General features: G+C 46.1%; 3 protein-coding genes across 6 annotated transcripts; 1 reads left to right on the top strand and 2 right to left on the bottom strand.

Moving 5' to 3' along the window:
• Positions 1-283: 283 nt before the first annotated feature.
• mrps7 (mitochondrial ribosomal protein S7) lies at positions 284-2,465 on the top strand. Its single transcript, XM_006635197.3, has 5 exons — positions 284-387; positions 872-1,063; positions 1,317-1,380; positions 1,674-1,841; positions 2,006-2,465. The coding sequence occupies exons 1-5, from the start codon at positions 344-346 to the stop codon at positions 2,225-2,227; spliced, it is 690 nt and encodes a 229-aa protein (XP_006635260.1). The 5' UTR covers positions 284-343; the 3' UTR covers positions 2,228-2,465.
• A 153-nt stretch (positions 2,466-2,618) lies between these two features.
• On the bottom strand, positions 2,619-9,600 carry mif4gda (MIF4G domain containing a). Of its 4 annotated transcripts, none has more exons than XM_015356503.2 (6): positions 9,498-9,600; positions 7,885-7,987; positions 7,257-7,366; positions 6,176-6,331; positions 5,802-5,894; positions 2,619-5,288 (listed from the first exon to the last, which is right to left on the bottom strand). In XM_015356503.2, exons 2-6 carry the CDS (start codon positions 7,964-7,966, stop codon positions 5,061-5,063), a joined length of 669 nt encoding a protein of 222 aa, XP_015211989.1. In that variant the 5' UTR covers positions 7,967-7,987; positions 9,498-9,600; the 3' UTR covers positions 2,619-5,060. The 4 variants fall into 4 exon arrangements, with proteins under 4 accessions (XP_015211989.1, XP_015211990.1, XP_015211988.2 ...); XM_015356504.2 differs by having other exon boundaries at positions 7,885-8,044; positions 9,498-9,579; XM_015356502.2 differs by lacking the exon at positions 9,498-9,600 and having other exon boundaries at positions 2,619-2,970; positions 5,073-5,288; positions 7,885-9,488.
• A 127-nt stretch (positions 9,601-9,727) lies between these two features.
• slc25a19 (solute carrier family 25 member 19) lies at positions 9,728-17,334 on the bottom strand. Its single transcript, XM_069194592.1, has 7 exons — positions 17,142-17,334; positions 16,446-16,592; positions 15,077-15,232; positions 13,806-13,976; positions 13,315-13,498; positions 12,716-12,846; positions 9,728-12,180 (listed from the first exon to the last, which is right to left on the bottom strand). The coding sequence occupies exons 2-7, from the start codon at positions 16,575-16,577 to the stop codon at positions 11,998-12,000; spliced, it is 957 nt and encodes a 318-aa protein (XP_069050693.1). The 5' UTR covers positions 16,578-16,592; positions 17,142-17,334; the 3' UTR covers positions 9,728-11,997.
• Positions 17,335-19,055: the final 1,721 nt, after the last annotated feature.

Raw genomic sequence — 19,055 nt, 5'->3', positions numbered from 1 at the left:
TTATTATTATTATTATTATTATTATTATTATTATTATTATTATTATTATTATTATTATCTCTTCACCCAAGGCGACTTAGAGTATTATTTAATTACTGGAAATAAGAATAAATGAGTTCTAAATGTATCATAATTCTAGGTACACTGTAAATATATCATAGTACCTTAATTTATTATGATAAATCGGTCGTTTTTCGGGGTCCGAGGTTTCAAGTTTAAATAGGATTTTTTCGGGATTCCTAATGCCACTGGGGAATTGTTTAAAATAGGTAGCTATGAAATCGAATTGTATTGTACACAGGCAGTTTGTGTGACGCGCTGTGAGGTCCTTAGGTCTTCCAAGATGGCTGCTTCCATAGCCAAGCTACTGAAACCCTGGAGCCCTAGGTAATTTCTTTTTTTAGGAGATATTTAGAATTAGATTGGTTTTCACAAACAATTTTGTGAGGATAAGGCTATCATAGAATTACTGTGCGCAATTCGCTTGTTTTCTTGATGGACGTGTCTGGGGCGCTCATAACATTTTGATTTCTCCCTGACATGATGAAGAATCATGCAGGATATTTTACTATTTATATTAGTGTAATGAAAGCGACTTAAAACAGCCATGACTTGTGTCGAAAAGCAGCAAAATCTTTCCATTAAATTGAGATATTAGACAATACCGAAAGGGATGATGACATGCGGCATTTACTATACTACAGTGTACCTTTGAATGCATTAACAGATATTATTTTGCGATACAACTGATGTGGCTGAAATCGTCTGAGGTAATTCAAGTGTTATTTGTAATTTAAATGGTCTATTGGAAGCTGTTTGCAGCCAGGATTTATTTTAGTCATGCAGTATATAACTCGGTGTTATCCCGCAGCGTTTTTCAGGCGAGATGGGGAAGGTACAACCCTTATTACCTGGAGCCCGAGCCGGACAAGGAGAAGTACCTCACCCCGGCGTCGGAGCTGTCGGAGCAGGAGAAGCAGGAGAGAGAACTGAAGGCTGTCAGACCGATTAAAGCAGCTCCTGCTGGGATCACCAGCTCTGTCTTTAACGACCCCGTTATCAGGTGGGAATAAAAAAGGAACAGAAGGGATTTTCAACATAAAACTAAATAAGGTTTCAATGGCACATAAAACTAAATAAGGTTTCAATGGCATCTAAGTATAGCAAATCAACATAAAGCTTTTTTCAAACTCGTATTATTAGGACTAAGAATCTAGTTTCCATAGCTGTGTTCTTTCCGATACTTGGTTAAACAGTTAGAGTTAAAAAAAGCTACTTTAAACTATTTTATAATAACATTTTATTTCTTTCCACAGTAAATTTGTGAACATGATGATGCAAGATGGTAATAAAGTCCTGGCCAGGTCTATCATGACAAAGGTCTGTCCTGCACTGTGATCTAATGTATTTGTAACTAATCTGAGAATGTGATGTGCACAGCCACTGCAGTACACACAGATCAGAAAATCTGTAATCCACTAAAGCTTTACTTTTTTAAATAAGTACATACATTTTATATATTACCCCGTTCTGTGATTCCGTAAAGCTTTTTCTGTAAAAAACATTTTCTGAGTACATGTTACTGCAGTACTAAAGCAATTAACACAATGGCTTACAAGGTTCAAGGCATCATCCCACACAACATGAGCATGTTTTTGTTTTTACTGTTCTAGACCCTGGAGAACATAAAGAGAAAGCAGGTGGAGAAGTTTCACAAAGCGCCAGCCGCACAGAAGGATGAGATCGAGTGCAACCCATACGCCATCTTCCACGAAGCTCTGAATAACTGCAAACCTGTGATTGGCCTAACAAGCATTCAGAGAGGAGGCAAGTTCTACCAGGTAAGCAACCGCAGGGCTGCTGTGCATTTCCATTTCTGCAAAGCGTTTTTTTACTTTTAGCTGAAACTTTTTGATCTTCCGCATTCTGGCGAGGTTCTGGAATGAGAAGGATCACGGCCGAGGCGCGGGCCTCCCGTCAGCTGTAACACGCTTTGCTCACGCAGGTGCCCACCCCTCTCACGGACAACCGGCGGCGCTTCCTGGCCATGAAGTGGATGATCGTGGAGTGCCGGGACAACAAGCACCGCCGCACCCTGATGTACGAGAAGCTGTCCCAGGAGCTCATGGCGGCCTTCGCCAACGAGGGCAACGTCATCAAGAGAAAACATGACCTGCACAAGATGGCCGAGGCCAACCGAGCCTTCGCGCACTTCCGCTGGTGGTAGTGGGTGCCAGGAAAATACCCGCACGCAAACTGCCACAGGGTGCCCTTTCCGTGTCGTGGAGGAGCTGCCCATCACCCTCGGACAGTCTGGACCATTTGAGCATCAGGTTTCTTCACTGTGGACCTCAAGCCTTGTGCTGGATGGAGTGTGTTCTTTGTGATTTTAGAAGTATTTGCCACTGTTCCCCTTGATTTACGATTATAATATTTTGACCTAGGAATAAACACAGTAAATGGTACGCCATCCATTCCGGTTATTTTTTCCCCACTATGGATTCCTTCACAAGCATACTTTAAGTCATAACATGGGCTGAGATGCTTCACCTCCCTCGAGGGTGTGTTAACTATAACATCTGGTTTCACTTCTAGGAATTAATGAATAATGCAACATCAACATGTTAAGTGAAAACTTTATTTTTTGTTTGTAAGAGTTCCAGAATTTTCAATAGCAAAATGATTTTTCTGCAACTGTACTTTAAAAAAACCATTTATACAGTACAAAAAGGGAGAAAGTCTTTTTGTGATTACAACTTATTTACTTCATTTTGCATTAAAAGATAAACAAACAGACGTTTGTCCGCAGTTGTGAGAACACGGCATAAAAACAACTGAGATCTGAACATGGAAGCCTGCACAATTGATTTTGAAGACTTATGTCTGCATACAGGACAGATTTCTGGATAGTACTGTATCTGCTGAAGATCATGCAATCCACATCTGTCTGGTATTTGTCTAGTAAAATATCTGCAAAAAAACTCAGTTCTATCAGAAATTCCAGTCATACAGGTGTCAAAATTCAGATCAATACAATTCAAACTAAACCATCAATATGACAGAAAATAAATAATTCTATGTATAAATTTGTGTAGATATTTAAAATGTTACCACACTGTATCGCCAAAGGTGAGCCACACAATCAAGTTTATACTATCTGGGTCTATTTTTTATGTTCTATTCATCTTTATAATGAACACGCAATAGTGGTGATAATAAAAGTGCCTGTGGATGACAAAGGCAAATTATATCATGACTTTGAACACAATCCAATATTAATATTTAGATGGTGATTATGAATAGTCAGGTGCAGCACAGACCAAATTAAAACACGAGAAAGCTAATATGGGAGCAAAAAAGGAGATTTCAAGAAGTCATATTGTTATATAATACTTCCTACATGCTAACTATACGTGTCAAATGTAAAAGTAGTAAATCAAAAGGCTCTGAAAAACATTTCCCGTTAAAAAAAAAACACCCATTGTAATACTGTACATTAACACCAGCAGGGAGCCATCTTCCTGATAGGATTGTGTAGACTAGCCTTTGGCTTTATAAGAAAGTCAAGCTTATAAAATTATTTTTCTTAGCAATACATATATTACACGACAACAACATACATTTCAGAATTAGCACCAGAATGGGTTCACAAGCCCTTGTAAGAACTGCCTTCAACAAAATATACAATTATGTGGTGAAATCCTAAAAAGGAGCTGATAGCACAAGTTTGAAACGCACAATCCTGTTTGGAGTGTCAATTTGCGATGTCTAGATTCATTTCAGGTCAGAAACACCTCTGTCAGCAGGGAACAGGAGCTCCCCAACCAATGGCACTGATGTCACGTAATTTATGAATGCTTTGTTTCTAAGTAAACAAACTTATAAATGAATGCAGGTAAATGCAATCTACAGGTGATGTGAAGGGGGATTTCAGCATTTGTATTTCTTTTTATTCAGGTAATTGTTAAATCATGACAGTTTATGGATCCCAGATTCTATGGTGAATTATACATGTAATTCTAAATGTTTTTAGATAACATATATGGATTTGGATGGTTTGGGCATTATTTGGATTAACTGACCGAATGGCTGTGACTGCTGCATTAACCCTAAATAACCTCATCACTGAGAGTGTTGACTAGGCAGAGGGGGTGATGTTACTGAACTTGTTGAAATAAGCTTCTAGGTTAAAAAAATCAACTTTAAGGCATATGTAGATTGCCGAAATGCAGATGAGTGATTTCGTTTTTGGATTACTGCAGCCTTGCAGGATCTTCCCTCTAAGCTAAAATAAGTTTAGTACTCTTGGAGTATTAAAGAGCTGGGAAAAAATGACACTGACCCCCCCAAAACAATCATAACTCTGTAACTAAAGGCAGCAGAAAAAGGGCTTGTATGTCTGCTACTTATTCACCGACCTACGATCTATCAGCATTCTGTATCACTTACACACGTTCTCAACTCTACAGCCTTCAGAAACCTAAATGAACCGTCTCCAGTACCAGACTTACACTATCTGAATTCAATTCACCACCTTAGAGAAGTCAAGAGCAAACTCTGCCAATGAAGAACAGCGTAGACCCTTGAGACACCATCTTTCAAACCCTTGGGGAAAAAAAAGGCAGCAAAACCATGATAACCAACGTGTTCAAAACTGCTTCACTTTAATTTAAAAGCACCTTTCTCGCCCTGCTAGCCGTGCGGTGAAACGTGGTCAAGGCTTTGTGCGGCACAGAGCCGAACACCGCGCCCAGCGATCACTAGGGTCAATGAGGAACACAGACCAGCCATCGCTGTCAGCTGGCAATTGGACAAATTTTTGTTCTGAGGGCCTTTTCTAACTAAACCTATTTTCAAAATCCAGGCAGTGTTTCAAGCGAACGTCAATCCAATGCACACATTTGATCGCTGTCATTATTTTATTCAACCAACAAACTGTTCCAAATGCTTTTTGGGAGCGGCTATTCATTCGTGCAGGTCCGTGCCTGCACTGAGGTCTAGGTTTCCCAGTCCCCATCCTCAGTCGTGGGGTCCCCACATCCTCCGCCCCCCGGCCCCCCTCAGTCGGTCACCTCGCTGTAGTAGTACTTCTGCGCCGTGCCGCTGAGGGACCAGCCCCCCGCCCTGAACTCCAGGATCTCCAGCAGCAGCAGGCGGCCCAGCGAGCTCAGCCCCTCCTGCAGCAGGAAGCCGTCCCGCAGCAGGAAGAAGAGCTCGTCCATGCGCTCCGCGCGCATCTTCTCCAGCTGCTCCCCGATGCGGTGCAGCTGCAGCACCAGGCAGTCGACCTGCGGGACACACAGGGCGGGACGTTGCTCTTTGCCGTTCGGCGCCGATCGGGATTCGTGCAACTCCGGCGTTTGCTCCCCCCCCGGCGTGTATCCCCCCACTTTCCCATCCGCGAGCCGGTTTTATCCCTCCATCCTCTGCACCCACTAATGCTACCCATCCTAGGATGTCGCCCGCGAACACACGACACCCATGAGTTTCAGAGCGAGCTCGGTGGAGACGGCCTCAAGCTGTCGAGACCCCCCCGGTACAAAACTCGCCCAGTGCGGAGCTGCAATCTGTTCGCCTGACACTAACGACCCTAGCAGCAGAAGGGAGCCGGCTCACGTCTTCGCTTGCGTTAATCACCACCGAGGTGGAAAAGACCAGCGGCGCGCTCCAGCAAGCAGAGCGATTTCCCCCGGCTGGTCTGCGGACCCGCCACGCGGCGGGCTACTCTCAACGAATCAGACGGCGCGACGGACCCCAGCGATCGCGGGAGGGGGTCTGCGTCGTCAGCCAGGCTCACTCACCTCCTCCTCGTTCTGCAGAGAGTCCGGCTGGGCCAGCCTGAACAGGCAGTCGTACACGGGGTTCACCAGAGCCATCATTGGCATGTTATTCACCTGGAACCAAACACAGTCTTTATTTTTCCTAGCGGTGCCCTAGTGCACGCCGGCTAAGCCAGGAAAAGTGGTAGCAGGTTACAGCCACATCTCTGCACAGACAGCATTCTCCCCCCCCATCGGAATCACGGATTGGAAACCAGTCCTCAGTTAGAACTGCCCCTGCATCTTCAAAAGAAAGAGATTCTCTCCCCTGCCCGCAGCCGCCTTGAGCCAATTTCTGGGCCCTCTCTCATCCCGACCGGCAGGCAGGGCCAGGCCCCAGACACGAGCTCTCCCACCTTGAGGTAGTCGAAGACGTTGCAGATGAAGGTGACGTAGCAGACCCACTCCTGGGTGGAGCGGCTCCGGATCTCCTCCCGGCGCTTGAATTCCTGCTGCAGGCGGTTCAGGAGACTCCGCCGGAAGGCGCTGGAGTTGCTCTGCTTGGCTTCTGCCTGAGCAGCGAGAAGAGAGAGAGAGAGAGAGAGAGAGAGAGAGAGAACCGCCACGGTCAGCGGAGGACTCCTCCGGCCCCCCTCTTCCAGTGGAGCCACAGAATCGTGGCGACTGCTTGCTTGGACCCACAAGCCTAAATGAAGCACCTTTTCATGCCTAGAGCAGTCAGAACACTCCTCGCAAGAGACACCCACTGCCGAACAAGTTCAAGTTCATTGTCATTATACTCATACACAGGTATATGGTATAACGAGATGCTATTTAGCTAGCTCTCAGATGATACGTAGTACAAAAAAAACAACAATACAATCGTATAATAAAAGAAAGACAGAGACAACAGGCAGTGTGCAAAACACCAACAGGAAGTGTGCAAAAACAACAAAAAGGTAACAGCTAATGTGCAAAAACAACATCAGATGTGCAAAAACATGCATCAACAGAACGAAATAAAAGGATAGAAATTATGGGGAGTGAACTTTTAGGCATGTGAGGTAGAGGTAGATTTCAATGTGTGTTTGGGATTTGATGAAGAGAGAAGGCACTGTGTGGGTTCGGATTGTAGGTGAGAGCGGCTGGGAGTTTAATAGTTTGATAGTGTGGGGTAAAAACTGTCTCTGAGTCTGGTAGTCTGGCCCGAATGCTCTGGTACCGTTTTCCAGATGGTAGAGGGTCAAACAGTCTGTAGCTGGAGTGTGTGGGGTCTTTGATAATGTTAGAGCTTTCCTCAAGCACCGTCTGTCATAAATGTCCTGTATGGATGGGAGAGCAACCAGAGGAAAGCGAGGCAATGGTCCTTCTAAAGCAGGTTTAACGAGGCAGACTAAAGACAGAACTCTTCAAGATCAACACCGGATTCCACAAAGGCAGAGACACGCCGGTCAGTCGATGTGAACAACATCAACGGCGCTTGCAGCTCACTGATACCTGGACTATAGTGTAGCAGATCCGGCCTGCCTCTTTACTGAACAGCTGGTCCTTCAGCGACTGGTCCACGATCACGTTGGCCACCTTCTCCAGATCCACTCCGCTCGGCTCTAATGGGGGGGACAGGCAGAGGACTCTCTGAACCACAGCTTTCCAGTTGCTTTTCCAAACGCCGAAGATCATATAATGGGCTTATGCAGCATCAAACGGCTCTAATAAACCATAAGCTTGCTTCATAAAAGCAAGCAAAGAATTACAAAACGCACAGCAATACTGCAGAGCGATAGTGTTTATTATAAAGAGGAATAGAATCAGTAAAACAATGAAGTGCAACATTAAAATTCTCAGACTGATCATTTACTTCTCCAATTAAAGTGGTTTAAGGGACTCCATTGAAATTTCACTCATACTCTACAGCATTTACCCAGCTCCTAGGGTGTACTGAAGGAGCTGTGGAAAAGCCTCTACAGAGCAGAATATTGGCTGAAGTTTCTATCTGTATTATGAGGCAGTCAGTCTTCTTTTGAGGAATACAGATCTCGCCCCCCACAACTATACACACCCAGGCAAACACAACCTCTTCGTTTTTTTTTTAATTCTCTGCCCATTTGCGCCCAGGCCAGCTGACCTTTCAGAGCCGTCTTGAGCAGCTGCTGCGTCTCGTTGTCGAAGGACTGGATTTTGTACTCCTCGTTGGCGGAGCTCTCCATGTTTCCGGGACTTCCTGCGCTCTGTGCAGCGCAGACAACAGGACAGGTGAACAGGCCGGTGGAGCAGCGGCGGGGCAGCTCCATTACAGCACAGACAACAATTAAACAGGGTCCCTGGACTCGCCCGACTGCGGATTTTACTAGGCGAGTCGTCTGAGAACAACTTCTCGCTTGCAACGGTACAGCAGGTGGTTTACCGGGGCAGTCTGAGAGGAGCACATTGCTCAAGGTTACAAGGACAGGGCCTCACCTGGGAACTGAGTCCCCAGCTTCCCAGTCTGGCCCCTAAAACCCCGATCCAATCCCACAGCCCCCAGTCAGCACATGCTTACCAATCTGAACTGGCCCAGTAAGCTTCAGAACTGAAGTCCCAGTTAATGACAATAGGCTCACGGACATGTAAACGCACCTATTTCACTTATTACTGTCCTATCACGCATTCCCCAAAGCTTTCCTTAGAGAAGCAGGTATAAAAAGGATGAAAAGATCTTTTTTTTTGCAAGGGGATATTAAAATAATCAAAACACGTGTACTCTGCCACACTCCCGCGTTGAGTGTTTCCACCAAGCTCACGGCGAAAATACCCCCCTTGCACGGAAACATGCCCTGTCATCAACTGGTTTCGCCCCAAAGCCGGACTCCAACAGACAGCCTTTTGACAGCGGGATTACAGGATTACAGCACACTGACCAACAACACAACAGCGGCTCAATGGGTTCTTAAAAATAACTAATGCATGTTTTGTTTTGTGTGTGTGTGTAGTGTTATACTTCCTTAGACTTGGTTCAAAGTTACCTGCGGATACAAAAGTGACGTTTCACAATGTATGCCAAAGATCACAGCGTTACTGAAATAACTGCACTCGTCTACTAATGACTAGCGACACACCGAGACTTTATTTTAGTTTTACCAAATTCCCGTTCGATTCAAATATACCCCGTGTATTTCACCCCGTAAACCAGTTTTTTTTTTCAACTTAAAAAAGGCAGTGCTGTCTCCCGACCGGACGGGCTCGTCCAATCCACGCAGGTGGGGGAAAAAAAAAAAACAACAGAAGTGTTTTTTGCAATTTTCACTAGACATGAAAACTTGTTTTTTAAAAAAAAAAATCCACGACATGCTTTTAATTTCGAAAAATGTATCCAGTTTTCGTTTTCCACGTTACGGCAGCTCTACGTCACGTTTTCCCGTGCAGATTTTATACAAGAAAAAAAAATGTTGAACACAAACAAACCTTTTGAAGCGCTATGCAAACTATTTTGCTTTCTGTGCAGTAATGGCTACAGTAAATACTACTAACACTAGCTCTTTAGCTGCATTACATGAAGTATTTCACAGAGCAAACCTGCGGGACAGGTAAACATTGATTTTCTTGTCTATTCGATTTAACAAGACATTAAGAGAATGCACCAAATATCAACATTTGAAAACGATAAAATCTAGCCCAACTACACGAAAACAACATTCAGCTAACCAAGCTACATCATTAAAAACCATACAGGTACACGACAGATAAACTCCAGACACTTACTTTAAAGCAACTCCTTCCTATCGCCGAAATATTTCCATGCCACTGAGTGGCCTCAAATTTCCTCCTCGCCTTTAGGTCATTTCCGCAGGATTAACAAACAGCAGCGCCGCCTACAGGCTTGGTTTAAAATACATTTTACTAACGCTTGGAGGGTATAGGCGGCGCACAGTGCGGTGCTGTATTTTTAATACTATATCGTTGATATAAAAAACAACGAAAAAGCAGTTCAGTCAAGATTTTATATTTTATTATATCTTCTTTAAAGTAAAAAAAATATACATGAGAGATAGAACAGCTAGTTCGGTGTGATCTGGTGACCACAAAGAGACTCTGGATGTACAGTACTGTACGTAGGTCTGAGATAAGCACACACTGTGTGTTCTTGGCCTCTGACAAAAACACTTAAATTGTTTTCCCCCCAGAATGACAAGAGAGTCATACAGCCCACCGATGGCGACTATCGAGGGGCAAACACAGCCAATATTTTGCTGTAAAGCACACTTACTAATTGTTGAATATACACACATGAACTGGAGACCTAAATACGGTGGAGGACGGATTTCAGTGAAACTGCTTTCAGAGAAAAAACCCACCAACAGACATACAAACTCACACACAATTAAAGCAGCATGAACACTGGTATGAAACAGGTACTTACGCAAAGGCTGAGTACTGCTGTTCAGCCAGTTCCATTTTTACCCAGTAACTAATCTCATAACACTGTGCTACATAGTGAGATACTATTTAAAAACAAATTTAACAATACATTTAAAGAATGAAAAAGGCTTGGATGCTTCTAAAGTCCAGCTGATTTTTTTTCTGAATGGGGATACAGGGGCTCAGATTGATCTGGGTGAGGAGAGACTGAGAAAAAAATCTCACTTAAGAAAGTATTTTCCAAGATTAACCTCCCTCCTCCCAGGTCTTCTACATCCATAACAGCTAGTCACTGCTAATTCTGTGCTTTAGTTAAATACATGATGGTCCAGTGTGCACCTTCACTGTATTTTCCACAAACAATATAGAGAACGTGACATATTAGGTGAATAATTAAGCTCTTCCCATCAACAAGCTGACAAATGAGTATTTCAAAAGCCATCTCTGTGGACACCACATGTAAATGCACCACTAAACACTGCTGCATTGCCTAAGAAGATAAAGATCTAAAAACTATTATACACCCTTATACTTTTTAAATACAGGCACTTCAGTTGCTGGTTCCCTCGTCAAACACTTTTGAAGACTATGGTTTAAGCAGTCATATAAAGTATGTGCACACAAGATAATGATTTTGCTGAAAGACAGATTCAATTCTTAGCTGTACTCACTTCTTGTTAAACACCAGAAGCGTGTACGCTATGGTTATTCAGTTTAACAACCTAAAACCATATCTCTCCGATTCACAAACTTTGTGTTAAACTGAGGCTTTAGTTCCTCAGTAAATCCCTTGAGTAGGACAGAGCCTTTCAGAAAGCCTCCATCTTTATAATTTCCTATGAAACCATTTGTTCATTTTCTGAAAAGAGTACGCCAACTGTAAATAAAAGGGCAAGCAACATTCCTTTAATGAAGTGGATTAGCTACTCAACATGTTTTTCTGTAAGAATGCAGTGTTAACGTTTCAAAGTGTAAACCTCTGTGAATTGTCTTGAATCAGGATCAACGTGTTTTGTGTTTTAACGGTGGGTGTATTTGTGTGTGCGCGGAACTGGAGTTGACCTCACAGGAAACATGCTGAAAAGCCAAGAGCAAAACCCCCAACTTCTGCCTGAACACAAAATACATTCATAGTTAACACTGCGTGCAACAGATAAATAAATAAGAGCTGTGCGTTGTGTAAGGCACACTGCATTTCTGTCTGAATGGAGAACTGATGCAGCTGTAATGTTTAAACTATTTCTCTTTGCACGTGAACATGCAGTGACGTGCATAAGTGAATTGACATGTGCGCTTTCAGTGGAGAGCTGCAAGATAAAGGATAGCATGCAGAGAGAAGAGGAGCTGACCGACACCCTGTGGTGTCTTAGGTTTTGAGGTATAGGATATTCTCTACCAAGGGGTGGAGGCCAGGCCCAGTCTCCTGGACAGACGCCCTCAAATAATAAAGACTTGAAAACAGCAACAACAACAAAACCACCACAGGTGACTGACCGATCAGTGAATTCGTTTGGCAGATGAAAGTAACAACAGAAACTCCTGCGTCGCTTAGGGCGCAGCCAGTCAGGAATCATTCACAGCCCCGTGCTGGTCAGTCGGGCTGGTTGCTGGTCACCTCCCGCCTCAAGATTTACCAGCTGACATTTTTCCTCCCGGGTCTTTCACAACGGAGGAGCGGAGAGCCCGCTGGAGCGTGGGTCGCACCGGCCACCCCTGGTGCAGAATGTCAGTAACGTGGCCCGCCTGTCTGGGCCGGCGTAAGGAGAACAGGAGGCAGTGAGGCAGGGCACGAGGTGGTCTGGAAACAGATGTGCCTCTCCTCCCCTCTCCCCAGCTGCTCCCTTCAGTCCCTCCTTCCCCTCAGGAGGCGCAGGGAGTCGCAGAAGAGCTCGTACCAGAAGAAGGTGAACCCCGTAGACATGGCCGCCTTGATCAGGCTCGGGGAGAGGCCCTTAAAGAAGCCCCGCAGGCCCTCCTCCTGGGCGATCTTCGCCATGCAGTCCACAAACCCCTGGTACGACCGGACCTTCGCAAACAACAGACACAGTTAACCCTCCTGAAACACCCCCCCTGCAACGCCGATGAGGACATAGACTAGGTGAGGTTAAGATGGTTTGGCACTGCTGTTATACCCTTCAGCACACTTAGATTCCTCCACGTGCTCTCGATCTGTTTAGAGCGGACCATGCAATGAAGAAGCACGGCACCTTCTGCACACAGAATGACAACGAATGGGCTGGAAACTCTTGAGTCATTTGTATCACTTGGGAGGACCTGCAGGTACTTCCTTTTCCTTCCTTACAACCGGCCAACCTCTCAATGACAAAGGCTCTGTCCCTGATCTGTTCGCAAGCACAGCGGCTGTCCAGCGAATCGCTTTTTAAAAAAAAAACATCAGCCAAATAAATTGTCAATAATTACAACACCCGCTGCCCTGCTGAGGGAATGGCTGTCACGATTACTCGTGTTTTAGAGGAAAGGAAAGTTTAGTCGCAGTAGATGAACAGATACTCGGACAACATGAATTAGGGGGAGACGAGGAAAAGGAGGTGAGAGCTTACCTGTCCAAAGGGGATCCTGGCCTCCTCAAACCCCCGGACCTGCAGCCTCTTCTTGAAGAGGTCAAAAGGGTAGGTGATGGTCTTGCTGATCACCCCAGCACAGCCACCACACACGAGGTTACGAACATTATCTGAAATGAGAGAAAACCGAAGATACTCTGATGATGGGAGAAAAAAACAGTTAATCATTTTCCAGAGCAAGAACTGTTCAATTCTCATGCAACCTGTCTTTTTAAGACATCCTCTCCTGAACGCTAGAACCATATCCTTCTGATAAGTCGCATCTGGACTTGTTTGACTGTCTCATGATGTATTTTACTTGGTTTATGCATTTTCTTTCGATTAACGTGTCTACTGGGACTCATCTTCATCCACATCTCCCCTGTTCAATTCAATTCAAGGTGCTTTATTAGCATGACCGATGGCTACAATCAGTGTTGCCAAAGCAAATGTAAGTCACTCATTCCCCAACCCCTTCAGCTGGAAGGGGGGATGGCTCCCCTCCTATTGGCCCGGAAAACCACGAGCCTGGCTCCCTTGCAGCTCTGGCCATGACCCTGTGACCCCTAACCCCTGACCCCTGACCCCTGACCCCTGACCTGTGGCGCTGGCATTGCTGTGCATGGCCCAAAGGTAGACGTGCTGTAAGATGTTGTAGAAGAAGAACTGCATCCCAGCGTAGGGGAAGACGGCGATCATGGTGGGCGTCAGGCCCCGGTAGAATGCAAGGACACCCTCAGTGCGATACATAGTGGACAGGGCATGCCTCAGGTTATGGTACACCTTCAAAACAACAAAACCCCAAGGTGAACTGGAACACAGCAGACAAAAGGTGCTTTAACTTAGCCTAAAGGCACACACGCCAATAACACAACATATGTATGACCCATGCAAATGGTCAACATCAGAGGTAATAAATGAAGGTACAGGGGCCGAATCTATATGTGAATAAAAATGAAAGGATTAAATAACAAATAACAAAGCAGTATGGCCTGTTCTTTCTCCTGCTTTGGGAGGTATGAGCCCAGACACATCGTGACCAGCGAAGTGCTCTGTCTCTGGTGCCTCGGTCTGAGCTGTCAGCCCTCACCTTGGGCTCTCCCTGAGCTGCGAAACGCGTGCGGAGGGTGTCCAGGGGCTGGCAGGCCACAGTGGCCGAGCAGGCTGCGAGCCCCCCGCACACGAAGTGCACCCCTGCCGTCCTGCTGTTGTAGGGGGTGGCCTTGTGCACAAACTCCGTCAGGAACTCAAAACTGGCGAACTGAGGAAACAGGATAAAACGGGACAAACCGTCTCGGTCACCCTTCTTTCTCAATTCAATAACTCACCATGTTTTGTTTAGTTTTTTTTTCCACGTATAGCAGTGATATAATTGACACTATATGTCTGAACTTTCCACTGCAGAGGAAAAGGAGAATCTCAGCAAGGATTACAGGCAGCAAATGAGAAAGGAAATGAACAGAGTGAAGGAGAGAAAGGGGCACACAGTAGCTGGACACAGAGTGCAGAGCGGACCAATCTGAGACCAGTTGTGTAGTGGAAATAATAATAATGAAATACAATTCCAGGTAATGGGGACTCTTCTCCACGACCACTGTGTGTTACTCCCACCTGGCAGCCATAGTGCACCAGTACTCTCCCCACACACCAGCTCTCAGTGGGGAGGAGAGCAGAGTGATGAAGCCAGTTCATAGACAGGGATTAATAGCAGGCCATGATTGGTAAGGTTACACCCCTACTCACCCTGGTATTTTTAATGACCACAGGGTGTCAGGACCTTGGTTTTACGTCTCATCTGAAGGACGGCACCTTTTTACAGTATAGTGTCCCCGTCGCTATACTGGGCCATTAGGACCCACATAGACTGCAGGGTGAGCGCCCCCTGCTGGCCCCACTAACACCTCTTCCAGCAGCAACCTTAGTTTTTCCCAGGAGGTCTCCCATCAGGCTCACACCTGCTGAGCTTCAGTGGGCTGCCAGCTGTGAGCTGCAGGGCGATATGGCTGCTGGTGTAAATGCATGTAAAACCAAAAACAGGCAGCATTACTTTACCCAAAAGGTTGCGGGAGTATGGAACAAGCTACCAAGCTATGAGGCTGAAGCCGAACCCTGGGTGTATTCAAAGAAAGGGCTGGATGAGATCTTCGGATTCATTAGCTAGTAAACATCCAGGCAGGCTAGACGGGCGCAACAGCCTCCTCGTACCCGAACCTGTTCTCGTGTTCCTTTGAAACCTCCCAGAAGCAGAGGGAGGAGTGGAGGGAGAGAGGAAGAGCGGGGGGGGCCTGGAGCCCCTGAAACGAGAGTGCGAGAAGGGACCTGCGACGGGGAGAAAGCAGGTGAGAGAGCACGGCAGCACACCTGCACGGCCCCGAAGCCGATGGAGAGGAGCTGGGCGGGGATGTGGCCCTTCCAGAAAGCCCGCAGGCCCTCCTCCGCGCGGATGCGCTGGCAGGCCTGCCACAGGCCGTGGTACTTCCCCTGGGGAGACCGCGCCGACACCTTCTCGATCTGCAGCTGCAAGACCGGGCACAGAGACAGCCATCGCTGAAAAAGCTCCCTTCGCGGCATCCCGAAATCTCAGACCTCGCCTTCAGCACTGCTCCGGGACACTCAGTACCTACCTTCAAGGCAGAGTGATGGCAGTAACAAGGCAGAACCTTGAAGGGCTATTAAACTCCCTGAAATGTATTTACAAGTTTTACTGCGGGTAAAAATACTCATCTTTTCGGCTAATGTGATAGGAAAACCGGGCAGAGCCCTATATAAATGAGCGATTATCCTGCAAACTGATTCCCGGAGGAGAGTGTCTGTTAGACTGTGGGCATCTCTAACTGTGGCTGCTTGGCTGCCTTATTCTCTTTGCTTCCCTGTGGGTTGGGGTGGGGCCCAGTGACTCACTCACTCACTGACAACGCAAGCTCGTCCACCTGGGAAGAATCTCTTAATAGAGCAGTTAAGCATGCCGAATGACTGAAATGGCAGAGTTCAGGACACGTTCCTTTCGAGCTTCACTGAGGAGCTGTTGCTCGAGCGCCCGAAGAGCCTCCTGCTACAAAACAAACTACTTGCAGGGTGCTGGTGCTTTCAAAGACGCTGCCTAATTGTTGCCGTCAGGAGATTTATACTTGGAATAAATCCAAATGAAATGTAAACGTTCATGTTTGGCATACTATTTTCATTGTGTACTTAAATCCTTTTTTTTTACTTTTGTAAAGCATGAAATGTTTTGCAGGCAGCACGGTGGCGCAGTAGTTAGCATTCCTGCCTCACAGCAGCGTTGGGGTCCTGGGTTCAATTACGGTGCTGCTATCTGCATGGAGTTTGTATGTTCTCGCCATGTTCACGTGGGTTCCCTCACAAAGACATGCTGGTAGGTTCAATGGTCTCTGGGGAAACCGGCCCTGGTGTGAGTGTGTTAACGTTTGCGCCTGTGTCTTTGCGTGCACTGTCATGGACTGGCGTCCCATCCAGGGTGTACCCTGCCTGACTCCCATTGCCTGCCAGGATAGGCTCCGGCTCCCCAAGTCCTGGATACATTCGTTAAAAAAATGGATGAAGTGTTTTAAAGGGGTGTGATGTGCTGTACCGTGTTCCTCCCACCAACACAAGTACAACCTTTGAAAAGATTGTACAAATCTCCCGGTCCTTGCCCTCCTCCTCGTACAACATCTGCAAGACAACGAACTGAAGCCCCCACAACAGCTGCCCACATGTCCTCAGAGCACACCTGGAATCGGATTTTGACAACATCCAAGGGGCTGATCAGAGCTCTGGTCACCATGCCGGCCAGAGAACCGGCCAGCATCACCTCCTCTGTGGAGAGCGTCGCTCCCTGCGCCCCAGGGTCATACCCCACCATAACTGCACGGGTCCCCTGAGAAAACACACACACACAACACAGGGACAAGGCACAGAAAGAGATTCCCATAAGGTTCAAAGTCAGTAAGCCGTAGAGGAAGATAAATGAATTTCGCAAACATTACACCTCGACAGGTGTTTTTCTTACTGTAAAGCGTTTTGAGAAGCTACTTTCAAAAGCGGGATTTAAATTAAGGTGTGTTATTATGAGAAAGATCTTGACGGTAAATGGGTAAATCATATGGACAATGAATCCATCTACTGACAACAGGAGCTATGAAAGCGAAAAGAGAGCCAGACGAGCTGTCGTCAGTCGGTTTCAAAGGAGCACTTTAAGAAATGTGAGGACTAGGTCACAGCACATTGCCGTCCGGCGTGCGTTTGACATTGGCGGACACGACATCCTGCTCTTGTATCAGACTCGCGAAATTACACAGCCAGCTGCCCCCGAACAAAGGCAAAAAAACTAACACTGCCTTGGCACGCATAAAAATCAGTTAAACTTCTTGTGCAGTTTAACACACTAGAATTGAGCGGATGCCGTAAACCACAAAGTCGGACTCACCTAAACCGCGGCGGCAGCTTCGGGAACATACGCAATTCAAACCCCGAACAATGCCAACTTCCTTTTAAAAATACATAAATAGTCAGATAAAACATAACCACCGTGAAGGACCGCTTAACGCTGGGACAGCGCTGGTTAAATGTGACATTACAGCACACGGCTACTCCTGTCCACCCCCTCCTGCTTGGCGAGGTTCCGCCTTCTGTTTAACTGACAGCGCTGCTCGACCTCAGTACCCAATGGGATGGCTCGCTACCGAGGGCTTGTCAAGGCTCTCGGCCAATCGCACCAGGCCAGGAGGGTGGTGCGCCGACGTCACGCAGGGTGGCCGGGAGCGAGGGAGAGCGGCGCATGCGCAGTTCGTCCCGACTCTAGGTCGGTAGAGTGTCCTGGCGGATAGGGATAGAAATCGTTTAATTTATCAGGGAAAGGAATGTGGGAAGAAAAACAGATTGGGTAACACACGTCAGTTACCGGATTTATTTATTTAAAAAAAAACCCTAAAGAAACGTAATGAGTAATGAAAGGGAATAAATTGGGCACCGCAATACTTGACTGAGTTACTATCATCCTATTCCCCACCTCGCACCTCCATCCGTCTAATTCTAGTTTCCTGTCTGTCCCCAAGCCCGTCTGCATAATATGGGTGAAATCTGGAAATCTATCCCCAGGGATATCAGAGAGCCACCTTCCCTGCGCACGTTCAAATCCACACTCAAAACGTCTTCTTTAGAAGGGCTTTTAATGAACTGGTTCTCTCTATAATAATAATAATAATTTGCTCTCCCACTGTATTCAAACCCTCATTGTAACGGTGTGACAGAGATATCCTCTCACTGTTTTATACTTTTCTTTGTTTAAAGCGCTTTGGGAAGCCACTTTTAAAGGCGCTATATACAATAAAATCTATTATTATTATTATTATTATTATTATTATTATTATTATTATTATTATTATTATTCCTGGAGAACTCTTTATGGCAGCTGCAGCATCTGCAGAGCTGGGAAACCTTGTTAAATCGTTGCTGGTAAGCCAGTAACCTGTGGATGTAGTTTAGTACTAAGGTAAACCCGCAGGCAGCTCGGGTCTAGAACAAGTCTGATTTCTCTTCTCTTGAGCTTTGATTCAATGACACACTATAGGATTCATAGGGCTTACAGGCGGGATTAAACTAGGGGCCTGTCCCAGACGCAGTAGCAAAATAATTATGCAGGGTCACAACTGGAAAGTTAAAAGAAATTAAAAGAAGAGGAAACGTTTCCCCGTGGAAAAGGCGTCTCAGCAACGCGGTGGAGTCCGACATTCTGGGCACTTTAAAGAAAAGACGGGACGAAAATGGAGATTCACTTAGATGGTAAAATACCACTCAAGCGAGATGCAGGGGCACCTTCCCCGTCCTTTTCAACCCTTCTCATCCGTCCATCCTCTAACCCCTTCATCCAACAGGCGCAAGGCGGGATAGATCCGGGACGGGACGCCAGTCCATCACAGGGCAGTCACACTCGCACCAGGGCCAGTGTCCCAGCACGCCTGTCCCTGGAGTGTGGTTACTAAACTTTACTGGTCCAAAAAAATACCACCAGAGGGCGACAATTATTCACGTTCCCAGCATAACGCTTGTCCCGTTCATTTTTTAACGATTTCTGCTCGATCTTTAAAGCAAAATTGCGCAATTTTCACTCGAAGGGTTTTTACACCCTCCAGCCCGTGAATCGTATTATCTGAATTGTTGCATTTGTGCCTGAAAGCGATTTTAACGGTTAAGGAATTCACTTTTCGATAGTTCTGAGTAGTTTAGACCGTGGAAGAAAGAGCGAGAACTGCTTTAAGACTTTTGTCCCATCTTTTTTTTTTTTTGGACTGGTGGTAGCGAAGTGAACATCCCCTCTCCCTAGACGCACACACACACTCCC

The sequence above is a fragment of the Lepisosteus oculatus genome, chromosome 9 (genome assembly GCF_040954835.1).
Source record: "Lepisosteus oculatus isolate fLepOcu1 chromosome 9, fLepOcu1.hap2, whole genome shotgun sequence".
NCBI classification, from domain to species: Eukaryota; Metazoa; Chordata; class Actinopteri; order Semionotiformes; family Lepisosteidae; genus Lepisosteus; species Lepisosteus oculatus.
Note: the sequence above shows the minus strand (reverse complement) of the source record. Positions and strands in the feature narration are given on the sequence as shown.

What these genes read in the sequence shown, in the direction of transcription:
- mrps7 (XM_006635197.3), top strand. Translation starts at nt 344, where the DNA reads ATGGCTGCTTCCATAGCCAAGCTACTGAAACCCTGGAGCCCTAG. An exon ending in TTTAACGACCCCGTTATCAG is followed by an intron (nt 1,064 to 1,316) that starts GTGGGAATAAAA and finishes TTCTTTCCACAG; the next exon opens with TAAATTTGTGAACATGATGA. An exon ending in CCAGGTCTATCATGACAAAG is followed by an intron (nt 1,381 to 1,673) that starts GTCTGTCCTGCA and finishes TTACTGTTCTAG; the next exon opens with ACCCTGGAGAACATAAAGAG.
- mif4gda (XM_006635196.3), bottom strand. Translation starts at nt 8,050, where the DNA reads ATGGAGCTGCCCCGCCGCTGCTCCACCGGCCTGTTCACCTGTCCTGTT. An exon ending in GCTCAAGACGGCTCTGAAAG is followed by an intron (nt 7,367 to 7,884) that starts GTCAGCTGGCCT and finishes CCCCCCCATTAG; the next exon opens with AGCCGAGCGGAGTGGATCTG. An exon ending in ACGTCTTCGACTACCTCAAG is followed by an intron (nt 5,895 to 6,175) that starts GTGGGAGAGCTC and finishes GTTTGGTTCCAG; the next exon opens with GTGAATAACATGCCAATGAT.
- slc25a19 (XM_069194592.1), bottom strand. Translation starts at nt 16,577, where the DNA reads ATGGTGGGGTATGACCCTGGGGCGCAGGGAGCGACGCTCTCCACAGAG. An exon ending in TCGGCTTCGGGGCCGTGCAG is followed by an intron (nt 13,977 to 15,076) that starts GTGTGCTGCCGT and finishes CTGTTTCCTCAG; the next exon opens with TTCGCCAGTTTTGAGTTCCT. An exon ending in CAGCAATGCCAGCGCCACAG is followed by an intron (nt 12,847 to 13,314) that starts GTCAGGGGTCAG and finishes CTCTCATTTCAG; the next exon opens with ATAATGTTCGTAACCTCGTG.